This window comes from Trametes versicolor, assembly GCF_000271585.1.
Source record: "Trametes versicolor FP-101664 SS1 unplaced genomic scaffold TRAVEscaffold_16, whole genome shotgun sequence".
NCBI lineage: Eukaryota > Fungi > Basidiomycota > Agaricomycetes > Polyporales > Polyporaceae > Trametes > Trametes versicolor.
In genome coordinates this window covers 16,521-38,183 of record NW_007360336.1, presented here as the reverse complement: position 1 = coordinate 38,183, position 21,663 = coordinate 16,521, and the positions used below count along the sequence as shown (strand labels likewise).

At 57.5% G+C, this 21,663-nt stretch overlaps 5 protein-coding genes and 1 non-coding gene across 6 annotated transcripts; 3 read left to right on the top strand and 3 right to left on the bottom strand.

Moving 5' to 3' along the window:
* Window positions 1-421: 421 nt before the first annotated feature.
* On the bottom strand, window positions 422-514 carry TRAVEDRAFT_t264. The gene has a single exon. It is a non-coding gene; the product is annotated as a tRNA-Ser (tRNA).
* Window positions 515-741: 227 nt separating this feature from the next.
* On the top strand, window positions 742-3,282 carry TRAVEDRAFT_75500 (uncharacterized protein). The gene is made up of 14 exons (XM_008047062.1): window positions 742-827; window positions 873-1,101; window positions 1,612-1,691; window positions 1,750-1,784; window positions 1,838-1,878; window positions 1,988-2,001; window positions 2,055-2,060; window positions 2,112-2,173; window positions 2,238-2,335; window positions 2,388-2,475; window positions 2,589-2,745; window positions 2,803-2,889; window positions 2,952-3,075; window positions 3,134-3,282. The coding sequence occupies exons 2-14, from the start codon at window positions 997-999 to the stop codon at window positions 3,239-3,241; spliced, it is 1,005 nt and encodes a 334-aa protein (XP_008045253.1). The 5' UTR covers window positions 742-827; window positions 873-996; the 3' UTR covers window positions 3,242-3,282.
* A 1,008-nt stretch (window positions 3,283-4,290) lies between these two features.
* Window positions 4,291-6,182, top strand: TRAVEDRAFT_54114 (uncharacterized protein; the record flags this gene model as incomplete). The annotated part of the gene is made up of 6 exons (XM_008047061.1): window positions 4,291-4,360; window positions 4,419-4,454; window positions 5,201-5,366; window positions 5,425-5,514; window positions 5,574-5,778; window positions 6,147-6,182. The coding sequence occupies 6 exons, from the start codon at window positions 4,291-4,293 to the stop codon at window positions 6,180-6,182; spliced, it is 603 nt and encodes a 200-aa protein (XP_008045252.1).
* A 369-nt stretch (window positions 6,183-6,551) lies between these two features.
* Window positions 6,552-8,182, bottom strand: TRAVEDRAFT_24803 (uncharacterized protein; the record flags this gene model as incomplete). The annotated part of the gene is made up of 4 exons (XM_008047018.1): window positions 6,552-7,012; window positions 7,082-7,313; window positions 7,373-7,912; window positions 7,973-8,182. The coding sequence occupies 4 exons, from the start codon at window positions 8,180-8,182 to the stop codon at window positions 6,552-6,554; spliced, it is 1,443 nt and encodes a 480-aa protein (XP_008045209.1).
* Window positions 8,183-8,536: 354 nt separating this feature from the next.
* Window positions 8,537-10,789, top strand: TRAVEDRAFT_175806 (uncharacterized protein). The gene is made up of 11 exons (XM_008047060.1): window positions 8,537-8,666; window positions 8,723-8,923; window positions 8,977-9,029; window positions 9,092-9,167; window positions 9,236-9,450; window positions 9,525-9,567; window positions 9,630-9,762; window positions 9,816-9,844; window positions 9,903-10,249; window positions 10,322-10,390; window positions 10,450-10,789. The coding sequence occupies exons 1-11, from the start codon at window positions 8,567-8,569 to the stop codon at window positions 10,663-10,665; spliced, it is 1,482 nt and encodes a 493-aa protein (XP_008045251.1). The 5' UTR covers window positions 8,537-8,566; the 3' UTR covers window positions 10,666-10,789.
* A 35-nt stretch (window positions 10,790-10,824) lies between these two features.
* TRAVEDRAFT_75497 (glycoside hydrolase family 13 and glycosyltransferase family 5 domain-containing protein) lies at window positions 10,825-18,900 on the bottom strand (the record flags this gene model as incomplete). The annotated part of the gene is made up of 15 exons (XM_008047059.1): window positions 10,825-11,084; window positions 11,152-11,850; window positions 11,903-12,428; window positions 12,483-12,878; window positions 12,930-13,661; window positions 13,720-14,005; window positions 14,062-15,694; window positions 15,750-16,017; window positions 16,077-17,031; window positions 17,091-17,155; window positions 17,208-17,604; window positions 17,656-18,074; window positions 18,136-18,238; window positions 18,288-18,438; window positions 18,498-18,900. 15 exons carry the CDS (start codon window positions 18,898-18,900, stop codon window positions 11,074-11,076), a joined length of 7,044 nt encoding a protein of 2,347 aa, XP_008045250.1. The 3' UTR covers window positions 10,825-11,073.
* Between the last annotated feature and the right edge of the window lie 2,763 nt (window positions 18,901-21,663).

Here is a 21,663-nt window from a genome sequence, read left to right as displayed (position 1 = left end):
GAGTGCCGCGTGTCCCACCATCCTGGGAGGTGTTGTGCAAGAATTACGCCAACCTCGAGGCTCCAAATTTGGCCACGGGACCGACGGGCACTTTTGACTAGGACTCGGAGTGAGTCGCTGTGATCCAATGTATTTCTGGTGCAACTTCTAATCAGGATCTAAGTGCTCGTTCGTCCCATCGCCCGGCGGCCATCGATACGACCTCAAAATACCCCCAATGGTCCGAGGGTTGAGTCACGACCAAAAGTGCCACTTGTACCGACTCTGAGATGACATGGAGAGATATATCATGTGAAGGCTTACTCCAGGAACAGCCATGTTCGTAATAGTACGCTCTACAGGGCATACTTGCTTCCATACCCTGAATCTCTCTGCCTTGAATGTTGGACGATGTACAGGGTCAAAGACACACTCGGCAAAACGACACCAGCAGGACTTGAACCTGCGCTCGGAGACCGAAACAGATGGTACGAATAATTCGAATCTGTCGCCTTAACCACTCGGCCATAGTGTCATGGTCAGACAAGACCACACAATGTTCAGGGAGCATGGAGGGGTGCTTGTGGACGGCGCTTGCCGGGGCGTTCTGATTCGTTCAGTATCGCGCGCTTGCACTGGCCGATACATCCTCGACCACTTCCACAACGTTAACGCTGTTGTACGACGTACTATGTGCGAGAGGCGGGCAGCATCACGCTGTACCTTGCTCTGCCGACGTCATGCGCGTCCCCCAACCCTGGTGCCATGTTAGGCGACGCATGAGAACAGGAGACGGAGTATTCATATCGCATGTACGGCCTTGAACATATGCGAAGGACAGCTCTGTAGTAGGTACTGCTTATTATCTCACTACTGGTACTTACTTTACGTAGGGACCGCTCTCTGGACAAGTATATTTGGCCCCGCTAGCCTCGCGGTTCCAGTGTCTGTAGGAGCTGCGCAGCTCGGCCCGTGTTCAAGATTGTGACAATTCGTCATGCTGCAGCCCGGGCCAGCATGCCACAACTCGAGTCTTCGACGCTCATTGGACCCTACTCCTATGGGCTCGTACCGGACGTCTCGGCCAACGATTGCTCTCCTGGCCAACCAGAGAAGAAGATGGTCGGTACTTCTATCATTGTGGTCATCGAAATCCAGCGCTGACTTGCTGATGGTTGGCGTGTAGCTTTGACAGGAAAGTGATGTATCTCTGCATCCTGTCGTGTGTGGCGGCGCACTGCTATGTCTGGCAATGACCTGATCCGCGCATCACTTGCGTGGGTTGAATCTCCCCCTGCGGGTGTTATATTCCGACTTCTCCGCCTTCAATGTGTGTACGTTTGGAGCAGGGTGCGTTTATGGAGGACGTGAAGAATATGTCGCATGCTCATACGCAAAGCACGCAGCTGGATAAGCGTGTGTGTAGGGAGCGGCGGTCTCTCACAGGCCATGGCAGGAACCTGACACGGAATATCACACCGCATTGACGGCGATGCCCTGTAGACTCGTACCCTTCAGTCGGTCCTCCGGTCTAGGGAACCAACAGGAGTGGCACTGCTAATGGGTACTTAAGTGAATGGACTCGCGCGCACTTCTCATAGACGTCTTAGTCTTTTCACCCTCTTCCCGCAGCGCGGCATGAACGCGACGACGGACGGCTCCGACTCCCAGTGGGAGCTGGTGGAGGAGATCGCCGAAGGCTTAGAAATGTCGTAAGCATATGATTCTACATCATCTCGCGTCACGGCGGTACTAATGACCTCAACCTAGTCGGCCCATAAATTATGTGAACTTGGCTGTCTTCGGTAAGTGTTTAATCTTGCTACTGGTCTCAGGTCGGACTGATCAACCCCTTCAGTCGTCCTTCTTTTCGAATATTTCATTACCATCGATTGCGAAGTTCGTCTTGCCTGGGGCCGCAAGCTGTCGTGGGCCAGGACCATTTGCTTACTCAATCGATACTTCGCAATTCTTCTCTCTTTCTTATCCTTGGTCCCGTTGCTTCCAGCCGGCAATCTCATTGTGAGCCATGTTGTTTACTTCCCCATACCCCGCCACTGACCTGGACGACTTAGGGGCAAGTGAACAAGTTATATAAACTTCAGGCCTCGATAACTAATCCTTAGACTTAGTTGCGAGGCGATCAATTTCATGTTGCAGACGGTCACCGTGATAATCTACGCCATCTGGGCTGGTAAGTGCTTCCTTTCTGAGTATGGTAAAACGGCGTTCCCCTGCTCATTGGTCATTGGTCATAGCATTTTCCGGTCTACGCATCTATGCAATCAGCAACCACAATCGGCTGGTCACTCTGGTGGTAGTGTTACTTGCCTTAGTTCCTGTCGGCACCAACATTGTGCGTGTATCGTATTGTATTTCTAAATTTGACTTACCTAGGTTCCTTCTAGTATCTCGAAACCCGGCTCGAAGATGTGTACATTCCGGTTATTGGATGCGTGGCAGAGCCAAACTTATCCATGGACCTATTTCGCACGTGCGTCTAACTTTACAAAAACGTTGTTTGATCATGTTGTTGACTTCGGTTTTCAGCTGTATGTTTTGCACTGGTCCACCCTGACTTTGCTTCAGCTAATAGAATTCGAACACAGTATCCGTGACCACACGAGGGTGCTTGACGGCGTCAGAGGCCATTGTGATCGTCGTAACATGGATGAATACGCGGGATGAAGGGCGCTCTAGCCTTCGGACGAGCTCAAGCACGTCATTCATGGCGCTGGTGCTGAAAGAGGGTATCGTATACTTTGGGTACGTCGCGCTTCGACTGCGTGTCCCGCGTGGTATAGAATTTATGTTCCTTTTCAGCGTGCTGCTGTCCTTGAACGTAGTCCAGATCATCTTTGCGTTCTACGAAAGCAGCGCCTTCTCCCTGATTATTGCGTTTACGGACCCGTACGTCGCCCAAACATAGTTAATGATATGCGCAATTGTACTGACACGCTCGCACGTCACAGACTTACCGCCATCCTCATTTCGCGCTTCTACTTCGCGTTGGACAACCTGCAGGCGCAGGAAATGATGACGACGCTGCCCTCCGCGCGCCACACCACTCTCCGGTTCGCGGTGAGCGCACGCACCGTGAGTATCACCAGCTATTCTGTGCCCGGGAGCCCGCCTCTGAGTTCTGCTTTGGCAGGACGACACGTATTCGGGGGGCAGCTATGACGAAGACGATGACATTTACGACACACCGACCAAGGACGGGCTTCCTCCGCCGGTGCCACCAAAGGATGTATACTATTAGACTCCGCCAGGTGCGCTGGAAATACTGAATGTATAGACTGTAAGATAGGTGCCCCATATGTGAGTTTTAGTATTTATTGCGAAGTGGTTTGTTGTACTTGTATTGCATGTATCCTCTGGGTTAGAAGTGTACCAAAATATGTCTTTGCGCTGCGCAACGACGGGACTCAGGGCGATGTAACAGTTTATAGCGTTTCGCCGGATGTTCAACTTGAAGCCCAAGTGTCACACAGGTTATACTCTGAACGTGTCCTAGGCACTATCCTGTGCATGAGTTGGGGGAGTCATGCGCAGCTGTGCCATGTAAGCAGGCGTAAACACCCGAAAACGCGAGCCCGAGCGCAGAGCGTTCTTCTGGACGACCATCATCCTTCATTCTATGTTTGGCAAAATGATTGCCTTCTATACCCCAAACACCATCATGCACACCTCGAATCGTTCGTGAATTGGTGCCCGCCACCATCTACCCCTCCACGAATGTCTGGTGACAGCGTCAAGCCTCCAGCGTCGTGGGCCTTGAATGAACCCCGGGCCAAGTTAATATATACCTGGCAGCGGGGTGTTCACTCACTCAAGCCTTCCCCCAAATTCTCCAGTGAGTTTGATAGTACATGTAGGACGATGATGCATCGCCATGAGTCTGAGAATCTTTTTGCTCATTCACAAACTTTCTCCACAGCGGTGCCAGCTGGCTGCCAGGATGACACGTCCGGTCCTCCGGATGGTTCACCAGGAATCCGAGCACAGGTGTACTGGGTTTTCAGCTGCGCCTTCCTGTCGCCTTGCCGGTAGTTTCGGGCATACCTGGTTTATATCACGGAAGCGAGGATTGTTCGAAAGAGACCGCAGCGAGATGGGCCACCGCGACTGTGCCGTATAACTATAACCCGACTCGACGACATCTCACTGGTCGTCCTTTCCCCGCCCTCCGTGTATTTCCGCTGGCATGAACTCTACGCGAAGCTCAGAGTGGGGATGGCTCGGGGTCTCTGCCCAGCCAACAACGGCCCAGTTGTGAGTAATCCCTATTCTGTATATGACCCTCACTTCATGACCATCTATTCCCCCACTGTCAGCCGTGCAGACTTTGCGGAGGACTGCGTCAACTTGGCTGCTTTCAGTGAGTGTTCCCTGCGGCAGCTATATCTCTATCCGTTCTTGATCAGCGGCTACACCAGCTCTCATTCTTTTCGAGCACTTGACTACGCTCGACCGTGAGGTCCGGCTGGTCCGACGCCGGAGACTCTCATACGCTGGGGCGGTGTTCCTCCTCAATCGTTACCTTGCACTGCTACTATTCTTCCTCTCTTTGGGCCCATTGATACCCACACCTAACACACTGGTGAGCTCTCTTCAATTGGCACACGATTCACGGAATCCTGAGGTCGCATAATGCATCCAGAGGTACGTGTTAACTGTTAACTACCCATGCCAAAGCTTTGGTCCGGGCCTCTGACATCTGCGGAATAGCTGCCGAGCCCTGAACTATGCGACCCAAATGGTAGTGATTGCACTCTACCTGAACTGGAGCGGTATGCCATCGGTCATACGGTCATTATAGGTCATTACTCAACGGGAACCGTGACACTTCCTCTGCCCAGCTTTCTCTGGCCTGCGCATATACGCGATCAGCGGCCAGAATGACGTTGTTACTTGGGCCGTCGTAGTGATCTCCTCAATCCCTGCCATTATCAATATCGTGTGTCTTCGAACATTTTTGAGGGTCCTACCGCTGACCATCTGTTCATGTGCTAGTATATCGTGTCGAGGGTCACAGATGCCTACAGGCCCGGCGGTGGCTGCATAGTAGCAAGAACAATCCCGCAAGACACCTGGATTAGGTGTGTATAGGCGAGCATCAAATACGTGTGCAGGTAACTTACATGTCCTTGACTGATTCACTAGCCGTAGGTTCATCGTATATCATTTGCAGCTACCTGTTGCTGATCACTCGCTGCAGTGGCCGTCGCGACCCGCGCATGCTTCCTGCTCTCCGAAACGATCGTCTTCGCCGTAACATACATGAAGACTTGGTATACGGCGGTCGGTTCGGCCTTTGGCGGCACTCGCCGTCAACAGCTGCCCTTCACGACGCTCCTATGTCGTGAAGGCAGCGCATACTTCGCGTATGGTCTGACTGTAGTCTGACATCGCACTACGACGCTCACGATTGTCTTCCTGTAGCACGATGGTGTTTCTCAACGCGACTGGCATGGTGGGGAGCTTCGCAGCATCATATGGGGCCGCTTCTTGTCTTTCGAGCCTTCTCAACGCGTACGTTTCTCTCCCAGACATATACCATTCGAGAGCTTACACCAATCGACCTCGTTCAGGATACTCGTCACGATGGTGTCGCGCTTCTATTTCCACCTCGACGACCTCAGCACCGGGGAAGAAGCGACACCCATACCGACGAAGCAGAGCGAAAACCTCGTCTTCGTGCACACATTCCCGACTACTGCGTCAGACGAGCCGCCCACGCCGCCTCCCAAAGACAAGAAATGGCTTCTGGCCAATGATGTGCTGCACATCCGTCCGGTACGCCGATCTCCTATGCCAGGGACATGTACGTGCAGGCAACGAGCTTACACCGGTGTGCATTCTAGTTGAGCGTAGCGTTTTTGGGTGCTCCGTGTAAGAAGGCGTCGAGCTGGCCTGCAGGCTATGAGGGAGAAATATACGGACCTCGTCGATGCGTAGTGTCTGTATGATATGGCGATAGAGCGAGCTGGCCCTTGTGTTGTATCATACCTAGGCAATCTCATGTAACAAGTAGTGTCTCAGTTGCCCGCGGAGCAGCATACAGCATAGCCGTGAGGATGTTTGGGGGGGAGGGGCATCTCTAGCGAAGAAGCTACCAGCATTACCTGGAGGTTCGTGTTTTGCCTGTTCACATGCGCGCGCAGACGATCGTGGCCGCCGTAGCGGTTTATGAGCAATAATTCAAGCTATACAGTATGAACATGCGCAGCGGCGAGCAACAACCGGGGCGCACCCATCCAGGGCGCGCCCACACACCACCCGCACGCCACACATAAGCACAAGCACACGCACACAAGCCTTCTGGGATGACGATGAAAAGGAGACACGAAACGCGGAGGGGCCAGACGTTGTCCGGTAGGTAGGGGGAGGGGCCAGGCATAACGGGAGGGTTACTACAATACACTATACACCGACCATGTCGTATGAAAGCAACGAAAACAGCGACAATCATCAGCGCGTCCGCGCGGTTTTGTCCGTCCGCAGAGGGCACACCAGGGTCGGAGACGGGCAGGCCTGCGGGGCTACGGCGTGTCCGAGGGCTCGGGGGCTCAACGCCGGACCGCGCTGTCCGCCTTGATCTGGTCCTGGAGGTCCTTGACCGAGTTCTGCACCATCTCCAGGATGCCCGCGATGACCTGCAATTTGTCGAGGTACTGCTGCTGCCGCGTGCCCGCCGGCGCCTGTGCGTTCACCGGCGCACGCGGGGCGCGCGAGGCTGAAGCCGCGAGGGCAGCGAGGGCGTTCGGCCCCGCGGACGCGCTCGTGGCCGCGACCCCGACGCCATTGGGGGCCGGGGGCTTCTCGCGCTTCGGCGCGGGCGCACGCGCAGGCGGGGCCGACGCGGATGCTGAGGTACTGGCGATGGGCGCAGTGGTGGTGGGCCGCTGAGGGCGCACGGGGCGTTTGGCGGGCTCCGGACGCTTAGTGTCCTCCTCCGCATCAGCGGCGGGGCGCTTGCGTTTGGGGCCACGCGCGCTAGCGCTCTCGCCGTTGGTGGTGGCGGGCGCGTCTGCAGATGAGGAAGGGGATGGGAGCCCACGAGGTGAGCGTGCGCTCATGGTGCCGCGAGGATGCTCACCTCCAGCGGCTTTGCCCTTTGAGGTGGACGCGGTCTTGTTGACACTACCACCGTTGTTGCTGGTGGAGTTGCTCTCCCGCGAGGGACGGGACGGAGGCGTGAGAACTTTGGAACAACGGTGCCTCTTGACGAAGCAGGAGTCGCAGCGCTGGCGGCTGCTGTTGACGATGCAGATTGGGTTGTTGCGCGAAATGCAGTTGCTGCATCTTTCGTCGCCTTTGAAGGTGTGGTCCTTGTAGAGCACAACGGGTCGGTAGCTGCGGCAGAAAGAGTACAAGGAAGACGACGCACCACCGAATCAGGGGGCGCAGCAGGCTTCTTCTCGTCTGAGGCCTGCCCTCCGCGCGGGGGCGCACTGGCGGTGCTGCGAGGCTCGGGACTGGAGACAGCTTTGGTGGGGAACGGGTTGGCGCGGTTGCGGAATTGATAAGGCGGAAGCGCGAGCTCACCGGTGGTGTTGCCCGCGGTGCCGGAGGTAGGGCGAGGGGAGGATGGGGTGGGGGTGGGGAGGCGAGGCTCGAGCTGGCGATGAACGGCGAGGGGACTGTCGGAGGGGCGAAGGCTAGGGCTCCTGGGGTGCTCTGAGCCGATCGCGTCCTCGTCAGAGTCCCTACCGGCGTCTAGGGAGTCGTGCGCGGGCTCGCCGATGGCGTCTTTGTCACCGCCGTCCATAGGGTCGTCGGGATCGAGCGCGAGGAGGGCGCGGCGGGCGCTGAGGTATTTTGAGAGAGACTCGGCGGACTTGGGTGCCCGTTGGTAGGCGTCTATTTGGAGGAGGGGCGGGGGAATGGCAGACTTGTCGGGGGAGGGGTAGCGAGCGAGTGCGCGATTCTGTAGCGAGCGCGAGCGCTGAGCCGGGGAGGACTAGTGCGAGAGGAGCGAGGTGCTTACTGCGAGGGAGAGGAGAGCCTGCTCCTCCTTGTGGCGGGCGTCCAGGGGGAGGTCGAGGACGCGAGCGACCTCCTGGCGAAGCTGATGGAGGAGGGCGTCGAAGGAGGGCGCGCCGGCGTCGGCGTCGCGGGCAGCGAGAGCCGCGGCGTTGGCGAGAACGACGACGGGCGCGGTGGGCGCGGGTGGGTGGGGCGGGAGAGCGGTGGACATGGGTGCGATGGTGGGAGAGGGAGAGACGCGTCGAGCGCCTGGCAGTGGGAGGCGAGGACGGACAGCCCGCTCGTCCGCACGGCGCCGGCTGTGACCCCGCCGCGTGACGGTGTGTGATGCGTGATGGGCCTGGTGTCACGCGGCCTGCGGGATTGACGTCACGGGGAAGGTTGCCGATTTTGACGGGAAGGGACGGTGGCCGGGAGCCGGGAGGAGGACGGCGTGGACGGAGAGCTCAGCGTGCTTTCCGCCGTCGTCCTCCTCCTCCCCGGCCGGCCATTATCGGACTACTCCCGCTAGCATGCCCACCCCGTCGTCAATCTCTTCCTCGTGAGACGCATATATATCACAGGCGTTTCGTCCTCAGCCACCCTGACCACAGCTATGTCTCCTCCCACCACCACCCTCGCACTCGGAGAGGGGGCGAACGCGTCCAAGTTCACTCTGGACGGCGACACCCTCCGCGTTGAACGCGCCGCGGACAGTGAGTACCAGGCCCATTCTAAACCGCGTACACTTCGAGCTCACCCTGCGTACCAGACAAATGGCCCCAGGTTCAGGTCCCCCTCCGGGATGTGCTCTGGGCCGCCGTTGACAACGGCGTATTTGAGCTCTCTGCGCTCGCGAAGCGGAAGCCCAAGGGAATGTACATCCTCCTGAACATGTCCGGCCCTGTCACCGATGCCGACCTACCCTCCGCCACCGCCTTTGCCGACGCCCTCATGGCGGCAGCCTACCCCGGTAACCCCCCTTTAGTCAGCTCGGGCTTCCGGACGCCGTCCTGACCTTCTCAGCCCTACAAAGACAGAGACGGCTCAAGGTCTTCGTCAACCCGAAGAGCGGTCCCGTAAGTCTGCAGTCGATCCCCCTCGTCCTCGTCCCCCTGTACCGACACCCTTTGGTTGGCAGGGCAAGGCGGTTGGGTTGTACAGGAAAAAGATCGAGCCTATTTTCCGCGCAGCGCGGTGCGACGTCGACCTTACATGTAAGCACGCCTCCATCTCCTCGTACGACCGCCCGCGGTGGCCTGACGCCCCGTTTCACTGTTCGCAGTTACCTCCTATGGCAAACAGGCGCAGGAAATGGTGGAGAAGCTCCCGCTCGACCGATACGACGCCATTGTGATCATGTCTGGGGATGGCCTCATTCATGAGGTCTTCAACGGCTTCCTCGCCCACGCCGAGCCTTCCAGGGCATTCCGTACACCAGTCACGCCCATACCGAGCGGCTCGGGCAACGCCCTCGCAATCAACCTTCTCGGACTCGACGTGTGTGCGCTTTCGCTTGTGCCCCATTGTACCCGGCACTAACGCTCTGTCCTCTGCGCGCCGCGCCGCGATAGGATGCGAAGGATATCTCCGCAGCTGCGCTGAACGCAATCAAGGGTAGGTTGCTTCACAGTTACGCGAAGTGGGAACGCGCCGGATACCGTATTGACACGCGACAGGCCGGCCGATGTCCACCGACCTCCTGTCGCTCACCCAAGGCGGCAAGGAGTACATGTCCTTCATGTCCCAGTCTCTGGGACTCATCGCGGATCTCGACCTCGGCACCGAGCACCTCCGCTTCATGGGCGGCCAGTACGTCGTGTTCCCCCCTCACGTGTGTACCGCTCACCAACGCGCCCATGCAGGCGTTTCCTCGTGGGCTTCATTTACGGACGTAAATACCCGCGCCCATCCTCCGCATACGCGCGCCCCGCTGACGCCCCCGCACGCAGTCATCCGCCACAGGTCCTGCCCCGTCAAGGTGTCCATCAAGGTCGCGCACGCCGACAAGCGCAAGATGGTGCAGGACATGAAGGCCGCGCACGAGCAGGCGCAGGCGACGTACGCCGCGCTCGCCCAGGGCCCCGCGTCCGAAGACGGCGCAGCGGCGTTCGGGGCGCCCCCGGACCCGAAGCTCGCGGACGCGAGCGACGAGGAGGAGGATCCCGAGTGGGTGACGTTCGACCGCCCGCTCGTGTACCTGTTCGCGGGCAAGGGCCCGTACGTGTCGAGCGACGTGCTGCAATTCCCGGTTTCTCTCCCCACGGACGGGCTCATCGACGTCACTGTGCAAGAACGGGTGCGTGTTTCACGTCTGCAGCGCGGCGTTACAGTTCCAGATTAACTTACTTCAAACGTTTCACGCGCGTAGACGACACGCACGGCGATGTTCAAGGCAATCGACGGCTCGCAGCGCGGCGACCATTATTGGATGGATACTGTACGTCTCCCGCGCGCAACACCCTCGCTGCGACCCGGCTGACATCCTTCCTACCGCAGCAACACTACTACAAGGCGTACGCGTACCGCGTCGAGCCAGCCGACTCCAAAGGCTGGCTGTCCGTGGACGGCGAGGCGTTCCCGCTCGAGCCGTACGAGGTCGAGGTGCGTCCCGGGCTCGGGACGCTGCTCAGCATGTACGGCTGCTACCAGCTCGACTTCGACCTGCCGAAGAAGGGGAAGCAGCCTGCTCCGCGGCCACAGGCCGCACCATAGAGCTTAGGCAGGCACGGCCTATATACCCCCCATTCTGTATCTTGCATGTATGTATCCTTGTGTATGTCCCAGTGCTCTGGAACTTTGGAAGCTATAGTTACGCCCCAATCACGATCTTTGTTTCAAACGAGCGTGCGTGCATTCGTGCATGTGAGCTGAGTGAGAGTGTAAAAAATTGCTCGCCGCACGTGTGCGGCATTATGCAAGATATATCTAGCCTATGACACAGGTGGTAGGGAGCGTGAGTCAGTGTGTTGTGTGTATGGGTGTAGCAGCGACCACGCCGATCGCGTGCGAGTACAAGTCCGCCGATATCTAAACTCCCGAAGTCCGTGCGCTATGTATGATGACCGTGTAGAATAGTAACGAAACTGTCCGCGTGCGTATGCAAGGTCTATAAGGTCGTGATCATGGGCGAGCTAGAAGAAAGGGCGCACGGGGTCAGCAACGGTGTCACAAGCAACAAACGGGAGAACATGAACTCACCAAGCTGCTCTTTACGGTAGAACCAGAAGTACCCGATCACGATGATGATCTGGCAGATAAGAGCGATCCAGAACGGCGCGGACGCGAGCGGGCTGCCCTTGAGGCCATCCTCGAAGTCCCACTGCGCCGCGTCGGGGAACACGCTCTCGGGGCCGACACGGTTCGGTGCGGTCGCACGTGCGACCATGACACATATCGAACCGATGATCTGCGCGAGCGCGAGCGTTGCGCATACATGCAGTCGCGAGAGCGTCTGGAGCAGGATCATGCCCAGTCCGACACCCTGCACCGCGTCGAGCACTCCGAGCCACAACCAGAGGCAGACGCCGAGGTACGGGCCCGCGTGGCCTGCCCAGGGAATGTACAGCGCAAGGGAGGACGTGCCCCACAGCATCTGACACCAACGAGGTGCACCGAGGCCGACAGCGAAGACGGGCAGGAGCCAGGTATGAACCTTGCTGAGCCAGGTGAGGATGCCCATCATGAGACCCCAGACGCCGATGAAGAAGGCGACGACGAGGAGCGCGATCTGCCACTTGACGATGGGCACGTTCCACAGGAAGCTCCAGTTCCGTCCGTAGGGTCCGCTCAGCCAGTAGTCGCGCAGAATCTCGGAGCCGAGGAACCACAACACGATCTTCCTGCGGAAGAGGGTGTGGAAGAAGTTGGGTACCTTCGGGGGAGTCTGGCGGTAGTAGTCTATGGCGGCGATCAGTAACGTGAATGCAAAATAAACGAGGACATCTCTTACCTGGCAGACCGTAGAGCATAAGGTACGCGAACAGGAAACTCATCACCGCCAATGGCCAGACGATGAGGCAGATCCACCACGGCGAGATGTTGTCCGCCGCTACGGTGTCGAGGTTGTAACCCCAGTACCACAGCGCGGCGACCCAGACTTGTTGCGAGCCCTGGACGATGCAGGCGCGCATCATCCAGACTTCCGTAGCGGCACCGGCTTCCTCTCCGAAGTTGAGACCGAAGAAGCAGAACGCCGCTGCGGATGCGATGGCGTACGCCCAGGTCGCGGCACTTGCAAGCGCGACGTGTGCGTCGTGCAGCTGGTGGACAACAGAGGGAAGACCGATGAGGAGGAACGCGATACCGAAGAAGACCCAAGGCGCCGAGAGGACGTAGACGGATGGCTTCATGCGGAACAGGAAGTACCACACGATGGACGAGGCCAGGAACACACCACCAAGAACGTACAGCTGCAAGTTTGTCTGCGAGGCCTGTCCGCCGAGGAGCGTGATCTGGAAACTCGTTGCGGCCAACATCTAGTAACAACATGTTAGCACAAAATGGTGAGCGGGGGCAAGTTGTTCACGTACCTGTCCGACGGCGATGATGATAGTGTACAGGGGCCAGCCGAAGACTTCGCGCGAGAGAGCGATTTGCAACCCGGTCATAACGACAACGTCCTGGCCGTTGGGGAGAGGACCGCTGTACTCGCCATTGATACCCACACTAGGACTGAAGGTGCTTGGTGACGAGGGGCGCGAGTGGTCGAAGGTGGACGGTGCAGGGGTGCCCCAAACGGAGTCGCGCTGGGACGAACGAACACTCGCAGCGCTGGAAAGCTTGTCCTTTTTAACCTTGTCGAAGAAAGCCTCTTCACTCTTCATCAGGAACTTCTCGATAGAGAGCTCGTGCTTCGAGTTGTGCGCGTTGAGAACCTGCAGCCGCTGCACGAAATCCTGTGCAACTCCTCCATCCGAATCCGTGAACTGCGTCTCAAGTCAGTACAACTCCCCATGAAGGACGAACGAAGCACATACCGAAGCAATGGCCTTGTTGAGCGGGGAGTTCTGCTTCTCGTCAACGATAGATGCAATAGATTCGACCGACGATACGCGAGAGTGGGCGCCGAACGGCCTCGACGGCGCAGGGTCCAAGAACGGATCCGGCGCATGCTTCTGGTCCTTCGCGATGGTCTTGTTAGCGCGCTCCAAGAAGTTGCCGAAGTCCTGGCGAGTCTCTCCAGGCGTACCACCACCTGGACTGGGAGTGGTCGCAAAGTAGTCGCCCTCGTTGTCAGAGATGTCCGTGCTCACAGAGCCTCTCCGTCCGTCAGGAAGGAGGCGAGGTGCCGCAAGGTGAGGTTCGTGCGTGCCAGGCGTGTACGTGTCCACACTCCATTGCCCGGGAGAGCCAGGGGTGCTGACTCTCGGGCTCTCGACCATGCTACGGCTGTCCCAATCGGGCTGCGACGGGTACGCCTGGAACTCGGGGTTCCAGTCCGTGGTCTCGTGCAAGTTGTGGCCAGAGGGGTTGAACGCCGCGTCGGACGGGCGCCAAGCGTTGGGGCCAGCAATCGAACGACTCATGCCGATACTGCGACGGTGGAAGTCCTCAGTGCGCTGACGCCACTCGACGACCGGGAATCGCTGGACGGCGGAGCGTGCGCGCAACATAGCGCGCTCTTCCTCCGTGGACTTGAGTGCCATCTTGATCGTCTTTGTGAGCTGAGACATCATGTGCTCCGTGGATGTAGACTCGACAGGGAACCACTGAAAAACAAGATATTAGTAAGCCAGCCCAACAGCGATGAACGAAGGAGATACGCACCCAACCAGGCATCAGACCGAGACCACCAAGACGACTACCAACACCGAGGGCACCCTTACGACCGAACTCGACTGCGACTAGACCGAACGGCTCATCACGAGAGGGAATCAGCGCGAAATCAGCACCGCTGAACAGGTATGGCGGCAGGGCAGTGAACTCCGGCTTCGAGTACACTCGGTCGGGGTACATCTCCATAAGACGCGCGAGCTTCTCAGCAGCGAAGCGACCATAAAGATCAATGACGGGGCCGACGGTGATGAGCTGGATAGAAGGACGCTTATCGAGCCTGCAAGGTGGCGATGTCAGTTACCAGGCATCCAACATGCAGAATGAATAACTTACAGCGAAGGCATGACATCGGCGATCAAGTCGACACCCTTCTGCTTGGACCAACGACCGACGAACACGAACAAGTCGGCGTCCGGGTCCTGCTTGAGACCAGCCCACTCCTGCGCCTGGCGCTTGTGCTCGGGGCGCTCTGCCTCTGCGGCATCATCAATCTGGATGTTGCGGACGGCGATCGGGTTCTCGTCGAGAGCAGCGATATCCGTAGGATCCGGGTTGGGCAGGGAGTCGACGTGCTTGAGAGTCCAGAGAGCGGGGTAACGAGCCCAGGAGCGCTTGCCGTACTTGTCCGAGACACCGGCGACACCGATACTCTTTTGGTGGACCGAAATGAACGAGGCCGCAGCGTGGAGCAAGTTGAACGTGTTACCGAACTGCACGTACTTCGTGCAGTGCTCTTTGCTGATGTTGAACGCCGAGCAGACCTCCTTCATCTCCTCCTTCGTGCGCAGCGGCCAGAGACCCTGGAACTCAGCATTGTGGAGAGAGAGACAGACGGGTAGGACCTTGGGAAGCAGGTAGATAGGGGCGAGAGCACCGTGGTAGTCGTTGACGTGGTAGATGTCGATGTGCGGGAAGCGACGGACAGTGGCAGCGATGGCCTGGTTCCACGTCGAGTAGAAGATGGCGGAACTGAGATCGTCCATGCGAGCGGGGTACGGGTCGGCCTTGGTCTGAGCGCGGAAGACGGGGCTGTCGAGGATAACGTAGGTGATGTTGTCCAGGACATGGTACTCCACCTCAATGAGGTACGGCTCGCCGAAGATGATGACCTCGATAGGGTCCGCGGGGTCACCAGGAGGGTACTCGAGATCCTTGACCTTGGGGATAACCCAGATGAGGTCGACGTCCGTCATGGCTTTACCCATCAAACTCGACATGACACCCAGACCACCAATCTTGACCTTGAGCTTCCAGTCGATGATCTCGTACTCGAGCGTCGCGATTAGGACAGTGCGACGCTTGTCCTTGTCCTCAGGCCAGCCGATGATATCCTGGTGCTTGTGGTGCCCGAAGACCTTCTCGGAGAACGGCGTCGCGTCCTTAACGTTGGTGGTCGACTTGTTGCCCAAACTTCCGAGGATCGGGAAGTAGCTGCTGTGGTCCTTGTTCGGCTTAACACCCCACTGGTTGTACTTGATACCGTAGAACGACCACATGAAGATGACAACAGCGAGCGCACCGGTGATGAGGGGGATGGAGAGCAGGAGAGCGTAAGTGATAGCGCCGATGATCGACTCGCCACGGGGTTCCAGAGACCAGGTCATGGTCGCATCGTCGACAACAAGAGCCCACGCGAGATGGGGTTTGGGAGGAGCTGACAAGTTCAGGTAGTTCGGAGCAGCGGTGTTGGGAGGCAGACGGTCAAGGACACCGTCGCCGTCGCTGTCTCCGTAGTAGTAGTTGTCGTACCCGAACACGTTGAGCTGGACGTAGGTCGGCCAGCTTGCCATGATCTCGAGCTCCCAAGTGCCGTCGTCCTTGTGCGTCATGTCGGCGGTGATACCCCTGTCGAAGCCCCACTCGTTGAAGGGACCACGTGCAAGAAGTTGAGGAACACGACGAGGGGTGTTGTAGTTGTGGTCCGCATGCACGACAACACTCGCCGACTTAGCAAGGTCGCTCCAGTCTGCGAACGCAGGTCAGCCAAAAGCCCTGGACAAGGCGTGATTGATAGTACTTACATTGCACCATGACGTGGTCGCCAGTCCAGAAGTTGCCGGAATCCTTGAAGAGCGAGGTGTCGAGCGTGGTCGTAGCCTCGTAATCCTGCCATGTCGTCCAGTTCTTCCCGAAGTTCGCAGAGTAGCGGAACTTGTCCGCGCCGAGGGCCTTGTGCGTGAACGTGTACGTATCTCCCGAGACACTGAGCGCAGAAGCGTCGTAGTCAGACTCAGGGAAGACCATGACGTTGTCCGCCAATCCCTTGCGGAGCAGCAAGTGATCGGTAACCTACGCGAGATATTTGGTCAGGGTCAAGTTAAAACGACTTGGTGTGGCAAACCACTTACGTTGGTAGACACACCGGCCTGGGTCTGCGCGTTCGTGATGGTCATCTGAAGGATACCGTCTGGGAAGTCCTGAAGCGTAGCAGTCCACTGATACTGCGAGACCGACACGCCAGGAATACGCGGTGCCGGGACGTTGGTGAGCGCCGAACACTTGGCGTTGGAGAGGGTAGGCGCAGAACCGCCTCCGACCATGGTGAAGGTGATCGCCTTCGTGATACTGTCGCACAGCATCGGGGTGTTGTACTCCAGCGTAATATCGAGCGTGGTCGCGTTCGTTTGATCCTTCGTGACTGGAATACGAGCGTCGTGGCCAGGGAGAAACCGGGTGAGCATCGGTGGGGGAGCGACCCACTGGTCGCTCGGGACCAGCGCCTTGAAACCCAATGGATCCATCGTGAACGAGTCCAGACAACCGTACCACGGCGCTTTGCCGTCGTTGAAGTAGGACGAGCCCGAGTCGGACAGCGTGTAGTTCTCGTACGGGTAGAACAGATTGCGAACCTGGGTGCCGCTCTGGTATGGCGACGAAATCCAGAGACTGCCCTTGCAGTCGTACGACCACGTCTTGGTCTGGTTCTCGTTCGTGTAGAGCAACCAAACCTGATCGGAGTTACCGGGGAGCACCTGAACGCCACTGATAGGAGCGCGCGAAGCGGACCACAGACCCATCTCCGTAAGCGTGTTGTTCGAACCAGGCCGCGCGATGTAGTATGTCCAGTTACCACGCTGCACCAGATTGAAACCATCCTGAAGCGAGCTGAACTGCGTCCGAAGAGACAGGAATTGCGAGAAGATGCGGCGCGAATCCGTGGTGGGATCGAAGTGGTCCAAGGAGTTCCAGTCGTCGTGGCAGCCGAGGAGGGCCTTGCCCATGGGCATGTTGAAGTACTGGTCCGACCCGAGAGAGTAACACCCGTGTCGCTGCCAAGCCTTGTTGCTGATCATCGCTTGACGACTGTGGGGGACAGTTATGAGAACGAAGTAAGAATAAAAGATAGAGTTTGTATAACGCACCCGTAAAGGTAGTTGGAGGCACCGGTATCGAAGAGATAGAAGTTCTGCTCTTCTCCATAGAAGTACTATAAGAAGCGTCAATATGAGTTCCAAAAGCAAAGTAGCGATGCGGCCTACCAAGGGAATGCCGGGCATGATCAGGTTCGTGATAAACGTCCCCAACACGCTGCGCTGAGTACCATTTTCCAAACTAGGCCAGCGGAAGACATCGAAGTTACTCGTGCCGAACATGTGCCTAGGGTCGACGTCGCCGGAGTGGGGGTTCAGGAAGTCGTCATTCACGAACATCTCATTCCACGCAGAGATGAAGTTGGTGTCGACATCGAACGCGACCTGCAGGTTACCATCCATACCCAGGAAGCGACTGAGAGAGCGGTAGGTCGAATAGTGGAAAGCGGCGCCGTCGAGCGCGTTGAGCGGGGCATCGCGGAGGAAGTATTGGTCCATGTCCTTGGTCAGGTTAGCTGCGGGGAGGAACCCCAAGGGCTTCTGGGTGGGAGTACGACCGCGTCCACTGCGGTACGCGTTAACATTGCAAGAGGCTCGATGGTCGTAGCGTACTCACAAGTAGATGGCACCAAAGGTATCACCACCCGTGACTTCACCAGGGATGTAGAAGTTGTTCTTGCCAAGCTTCGCTGCGCACGCACGGGTGCTAGATGCCCATTCGGCAAGCGCATCAACGGTGACTTGGGTGGACTTGTCGATGCGGATGGCGTCGATGTCAAGTGCGGTGATAGCGAGACATGAGAAAACCTTCAACTTCCCCATCACTTCGGGTTTCCATTCCCGCAGACGGTCCTGCACGGAAGCGAACTTTGCAAGTTGACGTTGCCAGTCGGGGTGGACACCGAACGCCTCCATGTCACCGTACTGGTCAAAGTCCGAGTTTCTGCATCCAGTAGTCCGACCGATATCTTGGATGACACCGTCATCGGACCAGAAAGTAGGAAGCACGCAGGAGTTGTTGACCGTGTTGTCGATCTGGAAGAGCGCCACATATCAAAACTGTGTAGCGACAGCTGTCAAAATTTGGTTCACGCACATTGAAATCCTTGTACTCGTTGAAGTCCCAAGGAATGATAGTGGGGTCCTTCCACACGCCGTCGTACTCGTCGAGGTCAAACGGAGTCGACTCGTTCAGATGCCTGCAACGAATTTAGAACGTCGCGACTTTTACGCCAAAAATACACGTACCCCTTGAACCCGATGAGATCAGCCATAGTACCGACCGTGAAATCCGCCATAAAGTACATCCCACGAGCGTGAATCTCGTCGATAGTAGACTGCCAATCGGCGAGAGTGCCCCAGTGAGGGTCGAGGACCGTGAAGTCGAGCGGTGAATAACCTACACGACATAACGCGTCAGCAAGGCACGCGTCGCGAGTTCAGAGAACGTGTACGCACTGTCCGCTTGCCATAACATGTTGATGAACGGAGTTCCCGAGATGAAGATACCCTTCATGCCCATTCCCTGAATGTAGTCCAACTTCGACACCAAACCCTTGAGATCACCACCGAAGCGAAGCTGAGTCTCCCGCCAGTCCCATTCGTACATAGTCTCGAAGTAGTCGTTGTTGGACGGGTCGCCATCGGCGAACTTGTCCAGGAGGATGGTATAGAACGGGACCGAACGCCAGTTTTCGGGGGAGCCAGTATAGTTGGCGCGTTGGGGGGTAGAGTATTCGAGTGGAGACTGGGCGTTTTGGTTGGTGTTAATGTTGTAGTCGACGAGGTCCGCCCGATAGGGCGAGGCGTTGCCCCACTGGACGCATGCCAGCAGAGAGAGCAGCGCTGTCCGCACCCACATGGCGGGCAAGATGGAGGGAGGGGGTGTTACAGGAACGTCGTCGTCGTCGATGCCGAGTAAGGGATAAGGTGAGATAAAAGTCCGTCCTCAAGGGAGAGGGAAAGCAGGTCGCGGTGAGTAAGGAGAGGAATGGACGAATATCCTGCCGGGGAATCCGCAAACGAGGCGAGCGTGGAGGAGGGAAGGAAGACGGCGACCGTTGGGTCGAACGGGAGGGAGAGCAGGGGGGAGACGAAAGCACAGGGCTCCCGGCAAAACCCTCGTTTTATTTAGTTGGGTCCGTCACCGGGGTCCAGATGCCGCGTCCGGCGTCTCCCAAATCCCACTTTAGCTATTCTATCCTTTTCCCACTTTGTTCCCACTATTCCTTCCACCTTATCGCTTCCATTCTCGGTCATTCCGCGCAGTTTGTGTCTGTGGTTTTGAGCCGTTACACCCGTTATGTCCTGATCGGACTGCCAGCTGTCGCTTGCAAGTCGCTTGCCGCAAAATACGCGAGCCGCCCAGTGTCTGCACCTTGTCCTCGCCCATCCAATGTCACCCGTTCCTCCTGGCAGATCGTTGCGTGCCTATACCGCACCCCCAGGGCTTGCGTGACTGGCGTTTGCTCAAGGTCGGTCGCAACGCGCGGAGTTGTGTGTCGTGTGCATCACCAGGCAGCAACGCACCCGGCGCTTGCGCTGGCCGACGGCTCACAGTCGAGAGATCATGGAGTCCGATACGGCTGAACATTTGGGCTGATGCACATGCGCATGCTGTGGAATGCACCGCCAGGAACGGTCGGCATCTTGGCCACTCAAGTGCTCATAAATACCAGTGGTCTGTGCCACAGGAGTTCATCGGAACGGCGGGGGCGCATCACGATGAGTTCAACGCCCGGTACAATACCAATCAACGAGAACTTGTTGAGCAGTCGTGTAGATTGATTGGCATGGTGTAGCAGCTGTCCAGTGTTCTGGTCACCTCGGCCGGCAACACGACAGGACGAGCGGGGGCGACACTGCGCGCTCCAACCCTCGGGCTTGGCAGATGAGAGACACTTTCATTAGCTTCCCCGACGTACGCGCTATCGCGGTAAGCGTTAGGCCCGCGAACGAAGCCTTTACGATAGGGCTTTGACTGGAGAGCGCTCTATCATCTGTCACAGTTGTTGACATGTTATTTTGGAATCTGCGAAATCTGCATCGGTGTATGGTCCGGACCAAAACGTTCACCAGCAAATGCCTCAGTATGTGTACAGCTGTTCTCAAACGGACCGGGATAGGCCCCACACACAGAGCCATTCGCGCCCAGACGCAGCGACGACGCATCGCGTAGGACGGTTTGCAGGTCGCGAGTACCGCGAAGAGGTACGCGCACCTAGGCGTGTACATCCGCGTCCTCCCCGCGTCGCCGCCTGGAACCGCTGTCCGTGATGATTTTCCACGGGCCTATCGATCTGAGGACAGCTGGAACAGCACTGAGCGTCCCAGCTACTTTCGGCCACTTCTTTGTAGGAAACACAGCTGAGTCCGCGTCTTCGCGTCTTCGCTGCTATTTGGTATAGGATGGAGTGCTGAAGCATATTCTATCTCTCATGGGAAATCGGGGTATTGGAGGACATCCCAGTGTCGCAAGGGTGCCTAGACGTCAGTTTGAGTAGGATTATCCAGTGACTCACGAGTTTTGCCCGCGTTAACCACAATCTCCACCGATGTAAATACACAGAGGGCAAACGACTGTATATGTATCATCGCTGCGGCCCGTTCGTCATTCGAAAGGCAGCGATTGGTGACAGACATCCCTGATGAGCGTGCGATGGAGTGATTGATCAACATGGTTTGGTGCCGGCAACACCGTGGCTGCTCAGTTATATATGGAGTCTAGAAGGCGTACAGTTTAGAACTGACCGCGTCTACCGCCGCATAACTGCCGTGAGAGCGAGATAACTTTGTTTGCACTCACATGGTGGTGATTGCGGGCCGCCTCGAGAACGTTACGAGAGGCGAGAAACGCGCCCAGGTCGGCCGTTTGCTGCGTCCGGAGTGGTCGCGGAGGCGAGGGACCGTGCCCCGCCTCTACAGCTGCCAGACATCGGAGGTATGAGCGCACATAACGCGAAGTACTTATACCCAGGGCGCCCCGGGTCGGAGCAGGTCTATCGTGGACATCGGGGGCCACATTGCAACACGTTTTGACATCGCCAGGCACGCGAGACGCGGGATGCCAAACAGAGTGCACAGCGCGGAACCCACTGAAGCCGAGTATGCTGTCACAGATGGAAATACAGGGGCAGATGGCCACAGTACCGTCTAGGATGTCGCGAGTGCGCCGAGATGAGTGTTGTAGAAAAAGGGAGTGAGTGTAGGTGGAAGAAGGACAAGGCACGCGCGAATCCCACCAATGAATGATCGCGACGGGCGCTTGCAGGATTGGTCGTTGCGGTTGCGGCAGTCCCGGAGCTCAACGTTGTTCTCATCTTCCAGCCGTCTCCCTTGTCCCTCTCCTTCCGCTCGGTGTTCATATCTGCCCTCTTCTTTATCCTTGGCCTCAGCTTCTCTCTCGTCGAGTCTGCTCTTGCTCAACGTCGCCCTCATACAGGTCTATGAGAAGTTAAACGCGCGCTGGTCGACGAGCTTGGTCCCTCCATCCTCGACTATCTCCGCTCTCCGTAACGACTCTCAACGACCACTGGTGTCTCTTGGATTGCTTGAAACGCCGTCATAGATGTCTGTGGCAGTGGCTAGCTCGAGCAACCTCCAGGCGCTGGAAGACGCGTCCCAG